At 44.0% G+C, this 26,314-nt stretch overlaps 1 protein-coding gene across 1 annotated transcript in view; it reads left to right on the forward strand.

Annotated features, from left to right (window-relative positions):
- LTK (leukocyte receptor tyrosine kinase) overlaps positions 1-26,314 on the forward strand; it is a 167,214-nt gene that overhangs the window by 39,269 nt on the left and 101,631 nt on the right. Inside the window, exon 2 of the mRNA XM_074956685.1 lies at positions 17,525-17,635. Within this exon, the coding sequence (XP_074812786.1) occupies positions 17,525-17,635 (111 nt within the window). The remainder of the gene's footprint in view (positions 1-17,524; positions 17,636-26,314) is intronic.

Below are 26,314 nucleotides of genomic sequence, written 5' to 3' on the forward strand. Positions count from 1 at the left end.
GAAAATTTAAACAAGACAATGGTGTTGGTCATTTTCCATGTTCCCCAAGCAGTTACGGATCAAATCTTTCTCCCTACCCACACCTTGTTTCCTCCCTTGATCGCCTCCCACTCTGACTCTGCCAATTTGTGACCAGGGAATGTCACCCAAGCTATTTAGCATCTTACAAAGGAGTTTACCTCTCTGCAAAGTGGGACTAAGAATATTACACACCTCTGTAAGGTCCTTTGAGTTCCTTGGATAAAATCATTGTATAAATGCAAAGTGCTGTTGTTGTTGTTATTATTATTACTAGATGGTTGAGGAAGCCTGAAAATAAATTAAACTGAAATAAGGAGTGTATGTAATAATAAGACTATGACACCTGGAAGAGCTGAACTCTGTTTCCTGGTCCCAGTTAGTAGCCTTATCAGATTGAAGTGGTCAGGGTCCACAAACACCAGCGGTTACTGCTACATCTTCTCATTACAAAAAATGAAAATAAAAATAATAATAACCCCACACTAACACAACCAATTAACGAAACACAAAAGACTGAGGTCAAGAATGGAGCTCAGGGCAGGAGATCTGTCAGAGGAGAGGATTACTCTGCCTCTGATTGGGTATCTGGCAGTAACAGCCATATTTGAACCTTGATATTTTTCTGATCACACAGCCACTTTTTATCCTTAAAACAGGTTCTCCTACGGTGGCCTGTTCAGCCACCGGGAGCCTGCATCTACAGGCACTGATATTTTTCACTGGCAGTGGGCATGTGTTACTTCTTGTCAGGGTTCCTTCCCCACTCTGAACTCTAGGGCACAGATGTGGGGGCCCGCATGAAAGACCTCCTAAGCTTATTCTTACCAGCTTAGGTTAAAAACTTCCCCAAGGTACAAACTTTGCCTTGTCCTTGAACTCTATGCTGCCACCACCAAGCATTTTAAACAAAGAACAGGGAAAGAGACCACTTGGAGACGTCTTCCCCCAAAATATCGCCCAAGCCCTACACCCCCTTTCCTGGGGAAGCTTAAGAATAATATCCTAACCAAAAAGAAATAGCCAAATGCAGTTACGTCTCCAAGTGGTCTCTTTCCCTGTTCTTTGTTTAAAACGCTTGATGGTGGCAGCATACAGTTCAAGGACAAGGCAAAGTTTGTACCGTGGGGAAGTTTTTAACCTAAGCTGGTAAGAATAAGCTTAGGGGGTCTTTCATGCGGGTCCCCACATCTGTACCCTAGAGTTCAGAGTGGGGAAGGAACCCTGACAGCAGGATTCTAGATGTCTTCAAGAAATGCAGAGCTATGTCATGCTTGGTTTTGTTTAGGTGTTTTCTGTTCTTTCTGTAGGACTGACTCTAAGGAGTGGTTAGGACAAATGTCCCAGAGGCAAATAGTATCACTGTTCCCTAATGCCAATTGCGAGTCACCATCTGTTTTAAATCTTCTAATGTTCCCTTTGTATCACGATCGAGGGAACTGGAGTCAGGGGGCCCATGTTCCCTGGAGGGGACAGAAGAAGAGAAAAACAGGAATTACGGGGAGTTAGGCTGGAAGCAATGCAGACACATGGACAGAGCAGTCCACTGGGTTTAATAAAGTTCTACTTTTGTTCAACTTAACCTGTGCTCAGCTTCAGTGTTTGCAAGTGAAACATGGTGGTAGTATCTGACTGGTGAGTTCTCTGAAGTGCAACAGCTGGCACTGTGAGCCATGGAATTCAGTCTGAAGTCTTCTAGTGGTCTGGATTTTGCAGGCACAAACACACCCCAACAATGGACCCAGTGCAAAGAGGAGCTCAAGCTCTTCCCAGATCTGGCCATGCAGGAGGGCAACAACAGCAGGAAAGAAAAACTATTCTTTTACCTTATTGGGGAACAAGGCAGAGAGGTCTGCAGCACTCTGGAGCTCACCACTGCCTCAAGCCTCCCAGCAGCCCTAGGAGCCTTGGGACATATCGTTCTCCAAAGCGGAATGAAACTGTGGACCAAAACAAGTTTTTCACTAGCGCCCACTCCAAAGGGGAGGAGATGGAGCCCTATGTTACAGCCTTATGCACACTGTCTGCTATGTGCAGTTTGGGGGATTTGACAGATTTTCTAAATCTGGACAGGATAGTCTGTGGCACTTGGGATCATCACTTGTGGGAGCCACTGCTTCAGAAAGGCAATCTCACCTTAGACAGATGCTTAGATGTTGGGAGTGCCATGGAAGCCACATCAGAAAGGATGAAAGCCCTAGGAGGCACAACACCCCCAGGAGTACATGCAGGAGACAACAGCAAAGGAGAGCAGGTGGCCAGTGTTCCATACTCATAGTGAGATGCATTACTCTGGGAGGCAGCATGAGTGGGTAAAGGAGAAGTGCCCCGCACTAAGACAGCTCTGCAGAGAATGTGGTAAGTTGAACCATTTCAGCTGTGTGTCCAAGAGCAGAGGAAGGTCCCAGAAAGATTCAGTCAGACTTGTCCAAGAGGAGGATGGCACCTCAGCCAGTGGTGATGACATCCTGACTCTCTCCTTGTCTGAGAGCATATCATGCTAAGGCTGTCAGGACAGGAAAGCAACAAGGCACAAAACCAACCTCCATGCGTATAGCAATGTTAACGGGGAAACGTTCTGTGCAATTTCAGCTGGATAGCGGGGCCTCCTGCAATGTGATTCCTTGGGGTGAGTTGGGCTTGAACACATCCATTACAAAGAGCAGGCACAATCTAATGATATGTAATGACAGCACAGGAAAATGTGACCTCACACTAACTAACTTGAAAAATAACAGACGGTACCAACTGAAGTTTGTGGTGGCAGATGGTTGGCACCGCAGACCCCTCTTAGGGAACAGAGTCATGCAAGCCATGGATCTGATCAGGACGCAGCATCAGAATTGTATGGCTGAAGTGCAAGAAGCAAAAGGAGGAGTCCCATGGGTAATGGCAACAATTTTAAAAGCATTTTCAAAGGTGATGGATGCCTCGAAGGAAACTTGTGACTGGAAGTAGACCCCACTGTGTGCTTGCCACAAAGAACAATTCCAGTGGCACTATGTAATCTTGCACACATGGAGCTCAAAATCCTGCAAATGAGGAGTATCATAGCACCTGTAGAGGCCAGGATCGTCTGGGTAAGCAGCATGGTGGTGGTAAAGACTCAATCAGGCAAATTATGCCTCCGCATAGACCCAAAGCCACAAAACCAGGCATTGGAAAGATGCCACTATCCACTGCCCACAGTTGACGACCTCTTGCCAGAACTTTCCAAAGCCAGAGTCTTTGTAACAGAATCACTGTGGTGTGAGGAACAGGTTTTGGCTCATACACCTAGAGAAAGAGTCCAGTATGCTGACAGTCTTTTCAACACCAGATGGCTGCACATGGCAATGGGCATAAGCCTAGCCCCAGAGGTATTCCAGAGAAGACTCATCCAAGCACTGGGAGGACTGCCTGGGGTAAAAATAGTGGCAGGTGATATCCTCATTTTGGTGAAGTGAGCAATGATACAGAAGCTGAACGAGACCATGATGGCAAATGACAAGTCTTTCTACAGCAATTCAGGGACAAGAACATAAAACTCAGCCCAGGAAAAATGTGAGTCAGACAGTGTGAGGTGACATACATTGGACATCTGCTCACAGCAATGGACTGAAAACAGATCCCAACAAGATCAAGGCAGTCAGAGACATGCCCGTCTCAGTGGATGTTACAGCACTTCTTAGTAATGATACATTTTCACTCCAAGTTCTGTTCACACCTGGCTGAGGTAGCAGAACCCATATGTCAGCTCACAAGACAGGATGTTGAGTGGCACTGGGCAGGTCCCCAACAGCAAGTATTTGATCCATTGAAACAAATGATAATGGATTCCCATGTCCTCAAACACTGCCAGCCAGGAGAGCCACTGGCCATCCACTGTGATGCAGCGGAGAAAGGACTGGGTTTAGCTCTTTGGCAGGAGCAGCTGGTCGTTTATGTGACATTATCTAATTAAAATATAATCATGCAAATCATTGTTGCTACCACTGTTATATAATTGCAACGAATCTTGTACAAAGTTGGACATATGGCCAGAACGGGTTAAGCAGCTTTCGGGCTAAATAACCCAGAGCCAACCTTTAAAGTCATGTTAGAAAGGTATGCGAATGGTAATTAGAGCCATTTCATGGTAAATAGGCTAGAACTTTGAAATGCAAACCTATGTTGTTAGAAGTGATACTAATTGTATGTGTTTACTTATAGATGCTAGCCATGTAAACAAACAGTTCCTGTCTGTCACTATAGCTATTGATTCATAGATCAAAAGGGAATATTAACATTTAGATGAATCTTGGGTGCAATAATGTCATTGTCTATATGTCTCTCTAAAGTTTATGATAAACTGCTTAATGGATAAATTATCTTATGTTAATCCATGTAGTTAATTACTTGTGAGGTTTAGGAAACAGAAGGTTATATCAAAAACCTATTGTACACCCAGGACTGTATGGTCAGGTGGCTGCTAGAAAACCGTATAAAAGACCCTTGGGTCCTGATCCTGTCATCTCAGATCTGTTTGAGGTTTCATGCAGGGGAAGCCTAAGCCATAAGGCAGGGGTCAGCAACCTTTGGCACACGGCCCATCAGGGTAATCTGCTGGCGGACCGCAAGACATTTTGTTTACGTTGACCCTCCTCTGGCACGGCCCCCGTGTTGCAGTGTTCCTACTGTAATACTCTTATTGTTCAAGCCTGGAATTTCCATCCGCAGAGATTCGATAATACAGTTGGAATCATATAAGATTTTTACTTTGTTTGACTCTATGCTTTCTTTCACATATAGTGCCAGTCCCCCACCTCCGTGACCTGCCCTGTCTTCCTGTGTATTTTATACCCTGATATTACCATATTCCACTGATTATCCTCATTCCACCAAGTTTCTATAATGCCTGTTATATCAATATCCTCAATTAATGCCAGCCACTCTAGTTCACCTATCTTAATATTTAGACTTCTAATATTTCTATATAAGCACTTGCACATTTGGTCAATATTCAGTTGCTTGCCTTCACATGTTATATTTAAATGAGACTCTTATACATTTGACTGTTCCTCACTAGCCTCTATATGTACTTTACCAACTTCTTTCCTATTTGGTTTACTAGGCTATAGAATTCCCCCTTTAATAAATCCTTTCCTAAGGGATGTCTCCACCTGAACCATGTGCACCTGTCAGCTTTTCCCCAGCCCTTAGTGTAAAAATTCCTCTACAACCTTTTAAATTTTACATGCCAGCAATCTGGTTCCATTTTGATTTAGGTGGAGCTCATCCTTCCTGCGCAGGCTCCTCCATTCCCAAAAGGTTCCCCTGTCCCTAATAAACCTAAAACCCTCCTCCCTACACCATTGGCTCATCCATACATTAAGACCCTGCAGTTCTGCCTGTCTTCCTGGCCCTGCACGTGAAACTGGAAGCATTTCAGAGAATGCTACCATGGAGGTCCTGGCTTTAATCTCTTACCTAGCAGCCTAAATTCACTTCCCCCAAACTAAATTATCTGGATGAGGCTCTTCTTTTTTTTAAACTCTTGTTGTTAAGCTTTAAAAACTGGGTCCAGTGCTCTCCCTGTGTAGTAATTCCTTTTCGCTAACCTTTATTTGCCTTTGTCACATGGGGGGGGGGCTATTGCTTCTATCTAGGTGCTTATATTACAGAGACAAGGTGGGTGAGGTAATATCTTTAAGTGAACCAACTTCTGTTGATGAGAGAGACAAGCTTTTGAGCCACACAGAGCGCTTCTTCAGGTTTGGTAAAGGTACTCTGAGCATCACAGCTAAATGCAAGATGGAACAACTTGTTTACCATAAGTAGTTAGCACATATTGTAAGGGACCATTCCAGGTAGAGTGGCCCGTAAACACCTCTGTAGTCATAAGACAAAAAGGGAGATTATGAGGTTAAAGATTGTTGTAATAAACCATAAATCCAATAAAAAAACAAGGAGTCTGGTGGCACCTTAAAGACTAACAGATTTATTTGGGCATAAGCTTTCGTGGGTAAAAAACCCACTTCTTCAGATGCATGGAGTCTCTGTTCAGTCCATGATTTTTAGTGTCTATCAGAGTTGTGAATTTAAGCTCCCAAGCGTGTCTTTTGGAAAGTGTTATGCAGGTTTCCTCAGAGGATGAGGTCAGATACAGAGCGATTGCTTTGTGAAAAAGTGTTCACCCACAGGTGATAGGGTATTCTTGTCTGTTATCATTTTCCTGCATGAATTCATTCAAGAGAGTAGTGAGTCTGGTTTCACCCACATAGTTTTTATTGGGACATTCAGTGCACTGGATGAGGTACGCCACATGTTGTGAGAGGCATGTGTAGGACTCATGGATCTTGAAAGGTGAATTCTGGGGGATGTTGTTGATCATTGTAGTAGTGGAGATATGTCTGCAGGTTTTGCATCTGTTGTTCTGGGAGGGTCTGGTGCCACTTTGAGTTGGTATGTCCTGATCTGTGGGGAGCTTGCTTCTGGTGATGAGCTTGGAGAGGCTGGGGGTTATTTGAAGGCCAGAAGTGGTACTTATATGCCCCTTGCTAACAAAGAATCTGAATGCCTTCCAATTATTTAAAAACAGAAATAATAATAATCTCTTTCTTCCTTCCTACCTTCCTTCCTAGCCTGTAGGACAAATAACTTGATGGGTGGTATGCATGCGCGCACATACCTTTGTGTGTGAAGACTTTTTTGAGGAAAAGCCAAGTTGAAGAGTTTTGCACAACAGTCCTATGGCCATTCCTATCTCTGGGAGTGCATTTACAATCTAGGTCCAGCGCTTGTGAAAGCTCTGTCTCCTGTGCTCATGAGCGTCCCCAAATAGGTTGACAATTGCATGGTCCCAGTGGAACATAGCTGTTGTGGGAGGTCTCCTCTACTGCTTAGAGCAAAGGAATGGGAATCAGGACTTCTAGGTTCTGTTCCTACCTCTGCCACAGAGTTACTCTGTGACCGTCCTCTGAAACATCTTCAGACGGGGGGCAGGACTAAATGGATAAGTGCTCTGATCCAATATGTTCCTTAGTGACGTCACCAAGGCTACCCAGATGGAATCAGTGTCAGGCCTGGGGTAAGTAGTAGTCCCTTGCTCTCAGTGTTATGCTTCATCCACCAGCCACGTTATTCTACCAGTCATGTTATCAAACTCTCCCTCCTAGTATTGAGAGGCCTCACTGGCTGTTCAGTAGAGGAGCTGGCGCAACTGACTTGTGTCCTGGAGAGAGCTGGTAGCACTGTGCTGGGTGGGAACCCTCCTTGGCCAGATGCACACTGACCTAGGATCTCCCCCAAAAGTGAGAAATCCACCGACGTGTTCGTGGACCCAAATGCCAGCCCTGGGAAGATCTATGGTGAGCCCTTGAAATGAATGGAAGCAGTGTGGCCAATCCTTTAGCTGGCTTTGAAAATCTCAACCCAGATTAAGAAAGCACCATGAGAGACTTTCAAACCTGGTGATCAGTACATATTTTCAGGGCTATCTCTGCAACAGAAAGGGCTGGGAACATGTTTTTTATTTAAAATAAAAGCCAAGATTGCCTTAACATTTTCAGATCTGTGGAGCACACAGCCACAGGCTTCGCGAGCCTCATCTATCTGCTCGTCAGATTTTACAGATACACAGGAAACAGGCTTTCATTCTCTGCAGCGAGACACCCTAAATCACAGGGTAACAGGGTGAGGGGTGAAATTATATCTGAGACCTTATTCAGTGCCATCTGGCTATTACAAAAGATGGAAGGATGAATTCAGGGAGGATTTGTCACTGGTTTCTCATGCAGGGAAGCAAGACTGTAAAGAACCAAAGGGTGTTGACTTTGAACATACATCTTTCTCCCCTCAAAAGCCTAAAGCTGCCTTATCAGAGAAGTTCACATCTCCCCTCTCACAGAGCATATGCACCTCTATTAAAGACAAATCAAGCCCTTATCTCCCCTTCTACATCCCTTCCTGGTGCTGACACTGAGCTTCTATTAAAGCCAGAGTGCTCACGCATTCCTTTATCAGCTCCCTGAAGGGCCAGGATTTGTAACCTCTGGTGAATGGAAGTTTTTCTCACAGCTAAGCTAAGGCTACCATTTGATTATACATCAGAGCTCTGTTTAAGCTACTGAAAGGAAGTGGACTGGCTGCCTGATGATTGCACTGATTGGGGAGCTGGGACCAAGGATGCTGGGGGTGCAGCAGCACCCCCTGGCTCGAAGTGGTTTCTATCATATCCAGGGTTTACAGTTTGGGTCAATGACTCTCACCACCCCCACTATACAAATTGTTCCAGCACCCCTGGCGCTGATCAGACCGTTTGACTGAAGAGGGCTTCCTGCAGATCAAATACTAGATACTGTAAGTTCTGCAAATCCAACAGTGGGTCCCAACCAACCCTGATTTGGAAGGTGAGCCCACCCCACCTTGGAGTGTGGGGAGGCAGGTATTTAGTCCCCCAGTTCATCCATCTCAAATTAAAGGGAGACCTACAAATCTGCAAGTCAGAAAATAACACAGCACATTAAATAAAATATAAATTTCTCTTAGAATGTAGTCTCTTGACAGAAAACAAGTCCAGCTTTATACCTGTGCTAATAGAGGGAAGTAATCAAATGTATCTCTAAGATCCCTATTCATGAGTTAATTAATGTGACTGAATGGATAAGCCATTAGAAGTAATGAATCTCATTACTGGGGGTGCTTCTCCTGGATTTTCATGAAGCTAGAAGACAAAGACAGAGCCAAAGACAGAGTTGCCTTTCTGTCAGAGACTGAATAGGTACCAGAGAGAAACCTTGAATGAGGATGTAGTGTACTGAAGATGAAATGCATTAGACTCAGTATTCCCAAAAGGCCCAGCCCCAAGACTAAGGAGCTCTTCTGTTTATATTAATTTTCTTCCTTATGTTTTTAAGTTAATGCTGGTGAAAGGTGCCAGATTAACATCCCCGGAGGGTGACGTTCTCTGCCCCCAGAACAGAGGACAGGCAGCAACAGTGCAAATTTCCTCACGCCACCCAGTAAATGTACTTCCTCTTTAAGTGTAGGGAGGTAGTTCATTCCTAATGAACCTCTGTGGAGACTGCCCCCTGGTCTCAACTGTGTGTATTGGTGATGTGGACACATCTGTCCACAAAGGGAATGGAATTGACACCACCAGCTTTTTTCACACAGGCCATGAACCACTGTCAGGTGGTAACAACTTTCCATCGCTATCAACTTAGGGCAAATTGAAACTGGGATTCTGTTATTTTAAAGGTAATGGGGAACCTCAGATTCATTGAAGAAGAGCAATGTCTGTGTGTATTCTGGTATGTCAAAGTGAATGGTAACATGTTTTGCTCTGTGTGTGTTCAGTGTCTGTATGTCTGAATATGTATCTGATACAATGGAAGGCAGGGAGAGGGGACACTGTTTGTAAGATGATCCTGTCAAATGGCTTTGGTTCTTTGGCTGTTGATGATGCTTTCCCTCCAGTAGAGGGAAAGAATATTGCTCAGATGTGCCATCTGACCACATCTGCTGATACCATAGAATCCATCAGTCTGAAGAGACTCCTTGCTCTGTATCAGTATAGGGCAGGAAAATGTTTTTACTAAGGGAATAGTGTAATTAGCAGATTGGGCTCCATCCAATCACGTTTTTGTCTTTTCTGTCCATCTCTCCAATGATCCTTGGGTACACTTAGCCATTCTGTGTGGATTCATATTAACAATAATTGCATGTCTGAGGGAAGAGGGAGTACAGCCCAGGTATGGGGGTGAGGAATGGGAGAGGCATTATATAATAAATGTATCAGTGGGTTTTTTGTCCTAGCTGTCATAGGAGTCGTAGATCTTGTGATCCGGTAAATCGCTAGGTGGCTCTCTGAGTTACTCAACATCTTTCTCTTTTGTTGTACTCTTTCTGTATTGACAATAAAGTAATGCAAAAGATCTTCTGCACTGTATAGTTTTGATACCTTCTGGAAATGTTAGTGTAGGGCAAATCATTACGTGTCTTTGTGGCATGAACAGGCAGTTCAAAACACAGAATCAAACATTAACTTGTCCCAAATCAACCAGTGGGGACAATATGAATTCTAGGATATTAAGGGAATTAGCTAGCAAATTCATTGCACTGCAGGCATTTATTTTTGAAAAGTCAAAGACAGTTGAAGACTGGATGAAATGTAGTACCAACTTTCAAACCAGGAAAAACTAGTGATTCTGGCCATTTCTGTCTTGTCAGTCTAACTTCTATTCCTTGTAAAATATTGTAACAAATACTTTGAGAAATAAAAGCTTAAGGACAGATTCTCCAGTCTGCTAAGTCCACTTGGTGCTCTAAGTGGTACAAAGTGGATTTAAAATAGCTAGAGATGACTAGTGGATCATTGCCCTCATGCAGGGGGACATTCCATTAGTGTCAAGCTGGCAGAGATGCATAGCTGCCTACTATGCCAGCCACTGCCCTCTCTCTGGAGCAAGAGGCGGGAAGGGGCAAGAACAGAGTGTGGCAGAACAGAGCTTCACTGTGCCCAATACCCCAAAGATCCCTGAGCAGCCTTATGCCAGTGGTGTAAGTGAGCAGTGCTCCCTTGTGGCTCTAACGGAGCTCAAGAACAATCGAAAACGTTGCCTTTTTCATCTGCAGTGTGACAGAACCATAAACACTAAATGGCAGGGGATTATAAAAAATAAATCTCGCCAGGCTAACTTGATTGTTCAGATATATATACGTAAAACTACAAAATTAGCAGCCATGGGGCATGCTGAAAACAGAATGTACTCTGATTTCAGTAGAGTATTCAACATGGTATTTCCGAAGTCTAACTGGAAAATTTGTTCAACTTGATTTGGGTAGGAACACTTTCATGTGGACTGAAAACTGAATCAAAGATCCTAGATAAAGTATAACATAAACAGCAATGTGTCCAGTTGGGGAGGCATCCAGTGAAGAATCAGAGAGATCATTGTTAGGTCTTATTCAACATCTTCATTAATTATCCCAACAAGGGAGTCAACAGTTCATTATTGACATTTACAGAGAAGAAGGAGTTTCAGACATCAGGGAGGACAGAGCAGTAACACGTAATGACTGGACAGATTAGAAGCATGGCAGAAAGTAACAAACTAGATTAGTCCTTGCAAAATGCAGGTTAATATAGCTTGGGGGAAAATAATGTGAAATAGTACACTTTATGAGAGAGAGAGAATCCTAGCAATCAGTAACAGTAGAAAAGACTGATGGGTGACAGTAGGCATCAAATTAGACATGAGTTTACAAGGTCACATAGATGTGAAAAAGATCAATGCCATTTCAGATGGCATAAGCAAAATTAACACCAACAACACATCATACAAAACAAGTACACCATTTCTGATCACCACATTACCAGAAACCTAAAATCGGGATTTTTGCCATCACATAAACCAGTGTTGCAACTTGTGAGACAGAAGGAAGAAAATTTGGATACTCATTATTTTGAGGGGGACAAATTGATACAGGTTCCTTGGTGTTGTGGTGAAATACAGCACAAGAAACAGCAACATCTCAATTGTGGAGGTCCCTATGACAGAGTGCTAGGTATGAAAGTCTGAGTCAACACTCTGTTCACAGCAGCTCCAATCAGGCAAGGCAGATTGGAGCTGACTAAGCAGAGCTGTGCCTAATTTTTGGGTGGGGAAGGGCAGAAAGGCTAATTAAGCCATTAGCCAGAGCCCACAAATAGGCACAGGAAGGAAGTGAAAAGGGGGGAAATGATTGCTTGCTCCTGCTTGTTAAAGGTGCTATGTATGCTGTGAAGGTGGTGGGATTCCTTAATATGTAAGCAGAGTCAGAATGAGCTCTACTCTGACATCTGGGGGTGAGTTGTGGAAAAGGACTTCAGGGGCTGATCTTGTTTGCATGGGCACACCCACCCTGCCTAGCATGATGGGACTGCTTGCCCAAATGGTCACCTTGGCTGCTGTGGGATTGCCAGTCTCTTTGTTATTGGGGCATGAGTAATAAAGTGTTGTTATCCTGGTTATGTGACTCAAAGACAGTAGAACTGTACTTGGCATTTTATGAAGGAGGGCCTTGCCCTCAACTAAGTAGCACTCGCTAGGCAAGGGACATGGGTTCCAAAGCCCAGTGAATGGGGGAGGGAATAGGTATGTGTATCTGGTAGTGTGGGCCTCCTTCTGAGGGTTCTAAATGTCACTTTGGCCCCTTTGCTCTCTCCCCACTGTGTAATAGAGCTAATTTTGACTCTGTGCTGCAGAGCTGAAATCACTGATACCTAGGTCTAAGCATTAGACCTACTTTGGGCTAGTGGTTCTGAGTGTGCCAGCATTGGGGCCCCCCTACTAACAGCTGAAATCACTGAATGCTGTGTTAAAGGGGGGGGACCTGAAGACATATTGCTGAGCGGCTAGTGGAGAGGTGCAGCTGGCGGTGAAGACTGCAGCAGAACACCATGGAGAGGCGTGACAACTGACCCGAGCAGCGGAGCATGTAAGATGCTCTCCATACCTTCCCCCCACTTCCACCCAGGCTGGGAGGTAAACTCTGCAGATGAACTTCTGAACTCTGGGGGCTGCACTGACCAAGGACAGCAACTGTGGGTGGGGTGACTGTTGGGTTGCTGGACTTAAGACCCTGAGAGGAAAAGGACACTGCCAAACTTACTTGGGGGTGGGTCTTTTGCTCATGGTTTGTGTTATAAATCCTGTTTGTGGTGTTTCCCCAACAAAATGCCACATTGTTTCCCTCCTTTATTAAAAGGCTTTTGCTACACTCACTCTCAGTGCTTGGGAGAGGGGAAGTGTTGCCTCTTAGAGGCGCCCAGGAGGGTGGTATGTAATTGTCCCAGGTCACTGGGTGGGGGCTTGAGCCGGTTTTGCATTGTGTTATTGAAACGGAACCCCTAGATACTGAACCCAGCCCTTGTTGCTGCCAACTCTGACGGGCAGAAGGGTTACAATAAATAAACCGCACAAGGTTTTGGACCAGCAAGGGTTTCCTTGTGGTTTGTCAACTGAGACAGAAACAGGAGCAAGGAGGCCCTGTTACAGTCCCTAAAGGCTTTTGCTTTAAGAAAATAGAGGAAATTGAGTTGTTTCTTAGTAGTGAATAATCCCGGATACTGTGCTTTATTATAGCAGAGGTGATGAATTTGTGTCAGTGCTGAAAGTTCCTTTGTATTTGTGGTGATAGTGGAGTATTATTACATTTACTCTATTTGTTTGTTCTTATAGGTTCTTTAGAAGGAGATTTTACTTCTATAAAGACTTTTCATAAATTTCCTCTCTTCTCACCTTCCTGCCCTGTTTCATTTCACTTAAATTGGTGCCTCTGGTGTTCCCTGCAGGCTGTGAGGCAAATCCACAGCCAGATCAGTGCTGTTCACTCAGCTGCCATGACCCACCCTTGCAAAAGAGCCTGCAGTGACTCAGCCCTCAGGCATGTGGCAGCAGCCTATCCCTGAGCAGAGCCTGGGTCAGATGACCCCAGGCTCAGGTATTTCCCCAACCCCTCCAGAGTTGCAAATTAGTCTGCGCAACAGCACTACCCAGCCAGGAACCCACACTGCAAGGCACCAGTCTCTCTAGACTGCCAGCCGGTTGTTCCTCCTATTCCAGCCTTGCCCGTACCCTGCTCTGACATTGCTTCAGACCTGCATCTGCCTCCTGACCCCCAGACCCATGGACTCTGATCACCCAGCTTTGACCCTTGGCCTGCATCTGAACTTCAGCTATGGTACTAATTTGGCTTATCTGTGGACTCTGACAACCTGGCTTCAACTTCCTCTCTGACCACCAGGCCTGACTGCTTGGAACCAGGACCTGACAGTTTGCACAGACTCCACTGTATCAGACCCTACTGGCCTTGATTGAGCACCTGGGTGCTGCAGTCCCAGAGACAACGTCCCTACTCGAGAGCCTCCAGAATCAAATTGCCCAGCTGCAGTTATAGAACGCTTCTCTCCGAGTGCAGGTGCAGACATCTCCAGGACCCTTGAGCCCACCCATGGTGGCAGCCCTGGAGCATGGTCTGAAAATCCCCTTGCCAGAGTGGTTTGATGACAGTCACCACAAGTTTTGAAGGTTCGTTAACCAATGCCGCTTGCTGTTGCCGATGCTGCGGCCATCCTTGCACCCAGATGATCAGGCAGAGATGGGATCTTTCAACTCAAGGTTCAAATCCCATTACCATCTGAAACTCATGTATTTCATCATGAAATGACATGGTGGCCTCAGTATATTCCTAGTTTGTATTGGCAGTCTCTACAGAGAAGCCAAGGACTGAATGGGTGTTTTGGCTGGGTACTAGCCTTTTCTCTTTCTAGGGAAGTGGATCTTAGCCTCCCTCTACTGTGTACACAAATAACTCCTGAGAGTCAGAGTTGCAACCTGAGAGAAATGTCTGCACTGGCAGGTTGCTGCTGTCTATCTACAGTGTGGTGTTAGAGTTGTGTGCCGGTTTGCTGCCCTCTGCTTATGTCCTAACTCTGTGGCCACAGAAAGATCCTTTTTACCAACCATCCAAAAGGAAATCCCCGTTTCCACACTACCTGGCAAATTTAGGGAAGTTTTCAGTTATCACTAGAGGATCAAAGACCAAAAAACTACTTATCAAAGGGTCAGATTTTTCAAACATGCTTTAGAGATCTAGGCACCCAATTCCCATTGACTTTCAAAGGGAGATGCATGCCTAACTCCCTTAGGTACTTACAAGAATTTCACCCATGACCCATAGAATCAGGTAGAGCATCTAGTACAGCAGGTTAGGTATAACATGTCCTTTGTCCGTCAGCTCTTATTCTTCTGCGATGTTTAACTTCTCTGAAGAAAGAAAGTTATCGTTGTTGATATCTTGCAAGCAGTCCACTGGTGCCAGTGAACAGTTGACTCTCCAGGGTGAATCAAAAAATAAAAAAGGTGCTGACGTTGGAGTCCTTTTTTCAACATAAAGACTTCAAAATGGGCTAGACAAAGGCAGAAGCAATCCTCATCGGCTGTAATGTTGTGTTTTATTAGAAGCAAGCTTTCCAAACAGATCCCCCCTGCTGCCTACATGTGCCCCAGCACAGGCGGAGCCCTGCCAACCACATCTGCAGGTTCCCTCTCCAGCTCTGGGCCTGTGCCACACCCTTGTATTTCACTTGCATTGATTGACTCGGGGGTGTCTGGCAAATTTAGAGACTTGGCCTTTGCTTGAGTCAACCAGTTGCCCATTCAGAGGAAGCTTGTGCCAGATCAGGCAGAGACCACTCACAGCAGTATGCTGACCTCCTGGGACAGTTTTCTATGAGAGAGCCCCTTCCCAGGTCAGGACTAGAGACCACCAGGAAACTATGCAATTCTACCTGATCCTTTTGCTGCACTTTTGGATAAGATTGGACCTCCCCTGGTTCACCCTCCACAATCCAAACATCGTGGTTGGTGTGGGAGGTATGGTTCAACTCTGGGTTTTGATGGCTGCAATGCCTAGGAAGACCCAGCAGGGAGAAGATGGAACCCCACCCCTGGAAAGGCATCCTTCCTCCTCGATACTACCTCAGCTTCAGACAATACTGGTTCATCAATTCCAGCCAAGTATAGTGGCTTGCAGACGTCTTTGATAAAAGGAAGGCCAATGTCCTACCCCCACACCAACCTACAACTGCTCTGTAGGCCTCCAGCCATGGGCAAAGATCCCCTTTGGGCACATTTACCCTTTATTGGAACCTGAGCTCAAGGCCCTGTGAGATTACCTGGATGAAAATCTGGCTAAGAACTTCATCCAGCCTGCCAAATCCCCTGCAGGAGCCTCCATCCTGTCTCTTAAACAGAAAGATGGGACACTGCTCCTCTGTGTTGAGTATCATGCCCTGAATAATACTACCATGAAGAACAAGTATCCTCTTCCACTGATCAGTGAGCTCCTAGAATGGGTTGGCATAGCAAAGGACTTCACCAAGCTTGACCTGCAGGATGCGTACAACTTGGTCTACGTCTGGGAGGATAAGTGGAAGAAATCCTTCTGTTCCATTCATGGCCACTAGGAGTACCTGGTTAAGCCCTTCGGCTTCTCTGACTCCCCAACCACATTCCAGTGTTTGGGGAGTGTTCTCTTCTTTGTGCTTTAGACATTCCTCCTGATAATTCTTGATCTCAGATCATAAAGCATCAAGGTCCTTGCATATTTTGGACATAGCATGAAAATCATGAGATCTTTTGGCTGTGGTTTGTGGAGACCAAGGCTCTACCTCCTTTATGACAAGGGTTGGCTGCAGTATGAGAGCTCCTCTATTCAAAACTGTCACAGTATGGACTGCAAAGCATTCCCTGGTGGATGATGGAGACTAAGGGTCATCTCTAGTATGACAAGAATTTGATCCAGTAGGACAACACCTCTGCTCAAAACAGTTCACTTTTACGAGGTGTTTTTGTTATTTCCTCTAAAACAAGGGGAAATGAGGGTTATTCAGGGTACAGAATAATTCTTATGTCCTTTGACATGTTCTAAGACTTGGTCTTTTCACCACAATTACCAAAGCCCACCCCCATAAATCTGCCTAAAATTTGATGTGAATAAAAAATGCAGTCCAAGCAAGGAGCAAAAGGAAGAGTCATCACTGTGGTGGCTATAGATAACAAAGACATCCCTCAAATAGACATAGTACAAGGGAATTACTAATATGAATCAATATAACACCGTTTTCACTGGAGAATGGAGAGCACCTACAACTAGGACATCAGTTAAAATTGGCATCTGGCAAATACAAGAACATTGTTTGTTTGGTTTCGGCTCGTTTGAAAATCTCAGCCTTTGTGAAAGGCAATAAAGAGAGACTCTGGATTTGTACAGTGGTGTAAAGGTTTTATCAGCATGGCATCGTTAATGCATGGTGAACCCATGAGGTAAGTTATGCAGGTCCCAAATGAATGCTCATAAAGCATTTATACCATCCTGTCATGTATTCTGTATGTCACATGTCACAGTAACTATTTTACAAATGTTTTGGAATAGTACGTCTCAGACTGTGAACTGCAAAGCATTCACTCATGACTGGTGACTCAAGGGTTGCTGGTGGGTAGATGTTGCCTCCACCTTCTCATTTCCAGCCACTTCTAAAATTATATATTCCTCCTGTGTATAGAAACACACCCAAAACATCACTAGGCAAATAGATGGCTACACTATAAGGAGGGTATCATTGGATGAGTATATTGCTGTTGCATGGGCACTTTGGGGGTATATTGTTATAGCAAGTGCATCTTTGGAGGGTATGTTGCAATAACAAGGGCATAGCTGGGCAGAATATATCTGTACTAAAGAGGACATCATTAGGTGAGTTATGTTGCTATAGTGTGTGCATCTCTGGGAGCCATACTGCTAGAATGAAGACCTCGTTGGAGGAGCACTGTATTGCAACTGTAGGATGAGGGCAGATTTTGGTGCAATATACTGCACTAAAATGGGTTATGCTGGGTGGATGTTCCTATTGTAATGGAATTGGAGCCCTAAGAATGTTAAGCCTGGATCAATATATATAAACATTAAACGTTCCCCATTCTTTATTGTTTTGTTACAGTTGCTGTGTCCTGCTCTGGATTATATGAGAAAAACTCTTTACTGAGTCCCCCTCCCAGACTGTCTCAAGGCAAAAATGTGATGGTGTCATCTGATCAGTCTTCCAGTCCAGGTACTACAACTCCTGTCCCTTTAGTCCTTCCTATCTCATAAGCAGGACCCACACTGAACAGAGGAGATGAGCTGCCCTCCTTGATAATCAGAAGCCTCCCATCTCCATGTGCATGTCTGGTTACCAGAAAGCCAAGCTGCTGGCTTTCATAGGATGAATGGAACGGACTCAAACAAGCTAGTGTAGCCTTAAGGCACTGTCTCCATTTCTGCGGTGGGAAGCCCAGAACAAAAAGTCTTCTCCATCAACACACTATGAAAACAATCACTAGAATATGTAGAGTCCCTGAAGCAAATGCTAATTAATGGAACTGTTTCCTCAGCAAATAGAAAATAAACTCCATGGCAGTAATATAGAGTGAAGTTATTTTCAAAGGAAATTCTTTCTCCCATCTGTCTGCAAAAACTGAACAGGACTGAGCGAGTAGCTGCAAGGAAGGTAGGATGAACTGGGCTTCCTGTGGTACCAGGAGTAGTTTGGATGAGTGCCCACATTTGCGAAGGGCTGAGAGAATGAGCTAGAAAGGGCACTGCTAGAAAGGTAGATAACTGTACAAAGCTGTGGTACTCTTGGAGGATTCTGTACATGTGTGGAGCGTGTGCACAGTTCAATACCCACAAGGCTTCAGGAACGCTGTCCTTTCTTGTCTGCACTCCCACCATAGCTCTGCTTAAGGAAAGAGCAAAGGGGGAAGGCTACTACATGAGGCAATTTCTGATAGGGGACCCTTTCCGTTAGAGCAGGATAAGTGTGTTGTTACTGTTCACGTACCAGAGAAGTTATTCTCTTATGCAATAGTGCGAGTGCCCTGAAGGGCCGGCTAGCAGTTGGCCTCCTGCAGTGAGAACATCCTCATGGCACTACCCTGTCAATGTCACCTAAGAATCTTACAGTGTGGAATTCCTCCCTGAAGTGGTGTGTCTGTGCTGGGCTGGAATCCTATGGAGTACGTGTCTTCATAGCAGTTCCATGGCAACTAAAATTTCCTCTTGTGGTGATTGGGGCAATTTTTCCATATTTTTGCCTTCTATTTTAGATTGTTTCCCTTCATTCTTTTTGTATGTGTTCCTTGTGCATTCAGCAGTTTTTGAAACTGTTCCAGGATGTGAAATGCCTAGAAGAAGGTGAACAATTAGCTGTAATTACCTCCCCATTGTAATAAAACCCAACCCAATGTCCTGGAAAGCAAGTGGGAGGAGGACAGTGGAGAGGCCCTTTTATCAGGATCTTAGGGATAATGGTAGCCTGACAAATGGGAATGAGAATATGGAGGTAGATATTACCATATCTGAGGTAGAAGAGAAACTCAAATAGCTTAATGGGACTAAATCAGGGAGCCAGATAATATTCATCCAAGAATATTAAAGGAATTGGCACATGAAATTGCAAGCCCATTAGCAAGAATTTTTAATGAATCTGTAATCTCAGGGGTTGTACCATATGATTGGAGAATTGCTAACATAGTTCCTATTTTTAAGAAAGGGGGAAAAAAGTGACCGGGTAACTATAGGCCTGTTAGTTTGACATCTGTAGTATGCAAGGTCTTGGAAAAAATTTTGAAGGAGAAGGTAGTTAAGGACATTGAAATCAATGGTAAACGGGACAAAATACAACATGGTTTTACAAAAGGTAGATCATGCCAAACCAACCTGATCTCCTTCTTTGAGAAAGTAACAGATTTTTTTAGACAAAGGAAACGCAGTGGATCTAATTTACCTAGATTTCAGTAAGGCGTTTGATACCGTGCCACATGGGGAATTATTAGTTAAATTGGATAAGATGGGGATCAATAGGAAAATTGAAAGGTGGATAAGGAATTGGTTAAAGGGGAGACTACAACGGGTCCTACTGAAAGGTGAACTGTCAGGCTGGAGGGAGGTTACCAGTGGAGTTCCTCAAGGATCGTTTTTGGGACCAATCTTATTTAATCTTTTTATTACTGACCTCGGCACACAAAGTGGGAGTGTGCTAATAAAGTTTGCGGATGATACAAAGCTGGGAGGTATTGCCAATTTAGAGAAGGATATGGATATCCTACAGGAGGATCTGGATGACCTTGTAAACTGGACTATAGTAATAGGATGAAGTTTAATAGTGAGAAGTGTAAGGTCATGCATTTAGGGATTAATAACAAGAATTTTAGTTATAAGCTGGGGACACATCAATTAGAAGTAACGGAGGAGGAGAAGGATCTTGGAGTATTGGTAGATCATAGGATGACTATGAGCCGCCAATGTGATATGACTGTGAAAAAAGCTAATGCAATCTTGGGATGCATCAGGAGGGGTATTTCCAGTAGGGATAAGGAGGTTTTAGTACCGTTATACAAGGCACTGGTGAGACCTCACCTGGAATACTGTGTGCAGTTCTGCTCTCCCAGGTTTAAGAAGGATGAATTCAAACGGGAACAGGTACAGAGAAGGGCTACTAGGATGATCCGAGGAATGGAAAACTTGTCTTATGAAAGGAGACTCAAGGAGCTTGGCTTGTTTAGCCTAACTAAAAGAAGGTTGAGGGGAGATATGATTGCTCTCTATAAATATATCAGAGGGATAAATACCGGAGAGGGGGAGGAATTTAAGCTCAGTACCAATGTGGACACAAGAACAAATGGTTATAAACTGGCCACCAGGAAATTTAGACTAGAAATTAGATGAAGGTTTCTAACCATCAGAGGAGTGAAGTTTTGGAACAGCCTTCCAAGGGAAGCAGTGGGGGCAAAAGATCTATCTGGCTTTAAGATTAAACTCAATAAGTTTATGGAGGAGATAGTATGATGGGATAACATGGTTTTGGTAATTAAATATTCACGGTAAATAGGCCCAATGGCCTGTGATGGGATATTAGATGGGGTGGGATCTGAGTTACCCAGGAAAGAATTTTCTGTAGTATCTGGCTGATGAATCTTGCCCATATGCTCAGGGTTTAGCTGATCACCATATTTGGGGTTGGGAAGGAATTTTCCTCCAGGGCAGATTGGAAGAGGCCCTGGAGGTTTTTCGCCTTCCTCTGTAGCATGGGGCACGGGTCACTTGCTGGAGGATTCTCTGCTCCTTGAAGTCTTTAAATCAAGATTTGAGGACTTCAATAGCACAGACATAGGTGAGAGGTTTTTTGCAGGAGTGGTGGGTGAAATTCTGTGGCCTGCATTGTGCAGGAGGTCAGACTAGATGATCATAATGGTCCCTTCTGACCTAAATATCTATGAATCATGAGATCCCTCACAGAGGAGGAACAGTTTTTGGCAATGAGGGAGAAAACTGGATTTGTTCAGCCTTAAAGGGAACCATAGTTTTATTTCAATAGCATTACAATAATTCCTCTTTAGTTTATGCTCCCTCCTTTCCCACCCCACAGTTTCTAAGACATAAACAGAAATATTTAATTAATGCATCCATTCAACAAAATTTGCATCATGCACTATCCAGCTGGTCGTCCAAAAAGAGTTCTCCTATTGATTTGAATTGGGTGTCATAATTAATAAAACACTCAGCAACTGTACATATCAAAAAGGGCTCTATTTTTTTTTCAAATCAGTAAACTTGGTCCCAGCTTGCATAACTCATTTATCATATGAATTTCTTTCAGGGAAGACAGTTTGCTTACTTCACCTGAACACGAGTTTCCATAACAAATAGTGGGATATGGTTAGCAAATATAAACAAAGCCACCAAATCCTATAAATTAATCAATTTTATCTACCTCTTTTATTGGCTGGGAAGGAAAGAGTATTATTTCTATTTTGAATCCTTGGGAGTTGCACAGATACAACAAAGATGGGGCCATGTAAGCACGTGGATAGATGATTGATTGTCTGGCAAGCAATGCTCATACTTCATATTATCTCTTTGCACGCTTCACCAACCTACCTGCATAACTGGTGTAGTCAGGGAGGCAGGCATATGCTATGTAGTCATAGAAGCATGGAAATGTAGGGCTAGAAGGGACCGTCCATTGACTCAATGGGAGCAGGACTGCCCTTAGTCCCCAAGAAGAAAATGAGCCTTTGACAAGGTGGAAGAAAACCAGTTCATAAAAACCAAGTCCTAAGCTTGTGAAATGTTCCCCTTAGTGTCTAAAACACAAAATTCAGAATTTTTAATCCCCAGGTACAGGGCTCTGGCTCCCCATCCCCTGGTCTGTGGAGAAAGAAGATCCACATAGATGAAATAGTCCCTGCTCTTGTCCCAGGAATGGTTCCCCAAATCCCATCCCAACTCTAAGGTACTAGTCAAAGAGTTGCATCCCAGCCTCCACTGTCATGTGCCACCTGAGGAGCAGATGCACATTTAACCTGGGACACACATTCCCTCGTACTCGGACTATTTGATGTGCACCCAACACTTCCTTGCTCTGTAAATGGCCCTAGCCATCCCCTTCCAATTGCCGACCATTTCCCTTCATGCCACAGCTCAGACTGCCCTTCCCCAGTAAGCCCTTGATGTCTCTTTCCAGATGTCAACCCCTCACAATTTCCCGTTCTGTTGTAAAGCTTGTTACTCCTCTCCCAGACATCAGAACCCTCCCAACCTAGAAGTGATGGGACTCCATCCAGCTTTGTACACCTGGAGCAAGTGGGGAAATCATCTGCTTGTCACTGTGAAAGTAGTTGTTGTATTTACTTTATTAGTGGAGCAGTTTGCTATGTGGCTGTATATTCAAGGAGTTAGAAATACATTGCTCTAATATCTGTAACTACAAGTTCAAGACTTGGTAAGATATTTTAAAATGCAATAATTTTCCATAAATATTTATTTTTAAATAAACTTTATGGAAAATTGTTTGGCATTTTTGCTACTCAGACTTCAGTTTGCTATCTCCAATGTTCAACCGTAGCACTGCAGACATAGTGATTGTGTTTTCTGGCCCTGTTTGGGTGCTACCAGATATAAATATTTACTTATAATAACAATAGGGACACATTATAAACTCTCTTACTCATGTAGGTGAGCAGTCACTGGCATGAATAGTCCTTCAGACTTCAATGAGTGTTCTCATATGAGCAAACTGCTCACCAATCTGGGTGAATAAGGGGTTCATAACCTGGCCAGAACTACTAGGACAAAGAACTACATATTTATATTCTGTACTTTTCCTGAGTTTACCTACTGTGATAATTATATTTTTTATGTAATTACAAATTACTTATACTTATCTACTCAGGATATTATAGTAGAAATAATAACCTCTTCCACAGTGACAAGTAGGTGGCAAGTAGTGGGGAAAAGCCAACAGGTATGGAGGAGCACTCAGTTCGGGTGGAGAAGTCCCTTAGGGATGAATTTTGTCAATGGGGAACTCAATATCCTAGTAAAGAGGATAGGAACGAAGTTGGTAAAGTACAGGTAAGAACTAGTGAGGAATAAACAAACAAAATAGAGTCCCATTTAAATAGAACACTTGAAGGCAAGCAACTGAATATTGACTAGTGCTTCTATATAAATGCTAGAAGTCTTAATACTAAGATGGATGAATGGGTGAACTGGCATTATATGAGGATTTTGATATAATAGGTATCACGGAAATGTGGAGAAGTAAGGATAATCAATGGGACATACACAGTATAAAATATATAGGAATGACCGAGTAGGTCACAGAGGTGGAGGAGTGGCATTAAAGAAAGCATAGAGACAAATAATTTAAAAATCTTACATGAAACAAACTGTACCATAGAATCTCTATGGATAGAAATTCCATACTTGAATAATATGAGTATAGCCAGAGGAATATACTACCAACCACCTGACCAGGATGCTGACAGTGACTATGAAATGCTCAGGGAGATTAGAGAGGCTACAAATTCAGAAAGCACAATAATAATGGCTAAGGCTACGTTTTAGTCATGGGTATTTCTAGCAAAAGTCATGGACAGATCACGGGCAGTAAACAAAAATTCACAGCCTGTGACCTGTCAATGACTTGTACTTTAATTCCTGACTAAAACTTGGGTGCTTTGGGGGTGGGGAGGGCTGCCCAGGGGCGCTGCGGGTGCTGGGGTTGGGGGGCAGTGGGTGGCCCAGGACCCCTGCTGGTGCTGGGAGGAATGGGGGCTGGCAGGCTCCCTACCCGGTTCCTGGAAGCAGCCGGCATGTCCCTGCGGCCCCTAGGTGGAGGGGTGGCCAGGTGGCTCCATGCGCTGCCACTGCCCAGAGCACCCGCTCCACAGCTCTCATTGGCTGGGAGCTGCGGGGGCAGCACCGGCGGGCAGAGGCAGCGCATGAAGCCGCCTGGCCACTCCTCCGCCTAGGGGCCGGACATACCAGCTGCTTCCAGGGAGCCCCCCTCAAGGTAAGCGCCACCCAGAGCCCAGCCCCCTGCCTCAGCCCTGAGCCCCCTCCCACACCCAAACTCCTGCTGCTGCTAGGTGGGAGGGGCATGGTGGCCCAATATTGCCCCAGAAGCAGCCGGTGCAGCTGGCCTGGAGGCTGCCTGAGCAGCTTGGGCGGCCCCCAGGCCAGTCACGCTGGCCACTGCAGAAGTCATGGAGGTCCTGGAAAGTCAAGGAATCCATGACAGACTCGCAGCCTTAATAATGGGGGATTTCAACAATCCTCCTATTGACTGGGTAAATGTCACTTCAGGGTGTGATGCAGAGATAAAATTTCTAGACACCATAAATGATTGCTTCTTGGAGTAGCTAGTCCTGGAACCCACAAGGGGAGATTTAGTCCTAAATTAGACCGTCATGTAATTAAATATAACATTGTTATACGGAGGAAATGCCAAAGAAACTCACCACGGTAGCATTAGACTTTAAAAAGAGGAACTATACAAGAATTAGGACTCTTGTCAGGCGGAAATTAAAATGAGCTCTCACAAGGGTTAAATGCCTGAAAGCAGCATGGGGATTATTTAAAAACACCATGATAGAGGTTCAGACTAAGTATACACCCCAAATCAGAAAAGACAAGAAGAGGATCAAAACAATGCCACCATAGCTAAACGGCAGAGTAGTTGAGGCTGTTAGAGACAAAAAGTAATCCTTTAAAATTTGGAAGTCATATCCTAATGAGGATACTAGGAAGGTGCACAAACTCTGGCAGGAAACGTATAAAACTATAATAAGGCAGGCCAAAAAAAAACTGGAGAAGCAACTTTGTAAAGATGCAAAAACTAACAGTAAGAATTTAAGTACGTTGGAAGCAGGAAGCCTGCCAAAGAGGCAGTGGGGTGACTAGATGACCAAGGTGTTAAAGGAACACTCAAGGAAAACAAGGCCATAGCAGAGAAGCTAAATGAATTCTTTGCATCAGTCTTTGCTGCAGAGGATGTGCGGGAGATACCCATAACAGAGCTATCCTTTTTTGGAGACAAATCTGAAGTACTACCCCAACTGATACGTTAATAGAAGAGGTTTTAGAACAAATTGATAAATTAAACAATAATAAGTCACCAGGGCCAGATAGTATTGACCCAAGATTTCTGAATGAACTCAAATGTGAAATTGCAGAACTACTAACTATAATATGTAAATGATCACTGAAAGAAGACTCTTTACCAGATGACTGGAAGGTAGCTAATATAATGCCAATTTTTAAAAAGGGTTCCTGAAGCGATCAGGGCAATTACAAGCCAATGAGCCTGACTTCAGTATTGGGCAGATTGGCAGAAACTATAGTAAAGAACAGAATTATCAGACAGAAAGATAAACACAATTTTGGGGGGGAAGAGTCAACACTGATTGTGTAAAGGGAAGTCATACCTCACTAATCTATTGGAATTCTTTGTGGCTGTCAACAAGCATGTGGATAAGGGTGATCTGGTCAATATAGTATGTTTTGATTTTCAGAAAGCTTTCGACAATGTCCCTCATCAAAGGCTCTTAGGGAAACTAAGGAGTTGTGGGATAAGAGGGAAGGTCTCATGGATCAGTAATGCGTAAAAGATAGGAAACAAAGGATAAGAATAAATGGTCAGTTTTCACAATGGAGAGAGATACACAGCAGGGTCCACTAAGGATCTCTACTGGGACCTGTGCTGTTCAAGATGTTCATTACTAATCTGGAAAGAGGAGGGAATAGTAGGGTGATCAGATAGGAAGTGTGAAAAATTGGGACAGAGGGTGGGGGGGCAATAGGCACCTATATAAGAGAGAGCCTCAATATTGGGTCTGTCCCTATAAAATCGGGACATCTGGTCACCCTAGTGAATAATGAAGTGGCAAAGTTTGCAGATGATACAGTTATTCAAGATAGTTAAGTCCAAAGCTGACTGTGAAGCGTTACAGGGGGATCTCAGAAAACTGGGTGACTGAGTGACAAAATGGCAGATGAAACTGAACATTGATCAATGCAAAGCGATACACATTGGAAGAAATAATCCCAACTACACATATATAATGATGGGTTCTAAATTAGCTGTTAACACTGAAGAAAGAGATCTTGAAGTCACTGTGGTTAGTTCTGTGAAAACTTCAGCTCAATGTGCAGCAGTGATCAAAAAGTCTAACAGTATGTTAGGAACTATTAGGAAGAGGATAGAAAATAATATCATAATGTCACTATATAAATCCATGGTGCGCCCATACCTTGTGTCCAGTTCTTATCGCCCCATCTCAAAAAGGGTATAGTGGAATTGGAAAAGGTTTAGAGAAGGGCAACAAAGCTGATCAAGGGCATAGATGGCCTCCATATGAGGGGAGGCAAAAAAGACTAGAGCTGTTCAGCTTAGAAAAGAGAC

This window comes from Natator depressus, chromosome 6 (genome assembly GCF_965152275.1).
Source record: "Natator depressus isolate rNatDep1 chromosome 6, rNatDep2.hap1, whole genome shotgun sequence".
NCBI classification, from domain to species: domain Eukaryota; kingdom Metazoa; phylum Chordata; order Testudines; family Cheloniidae; genus Natator; species Natator depressus.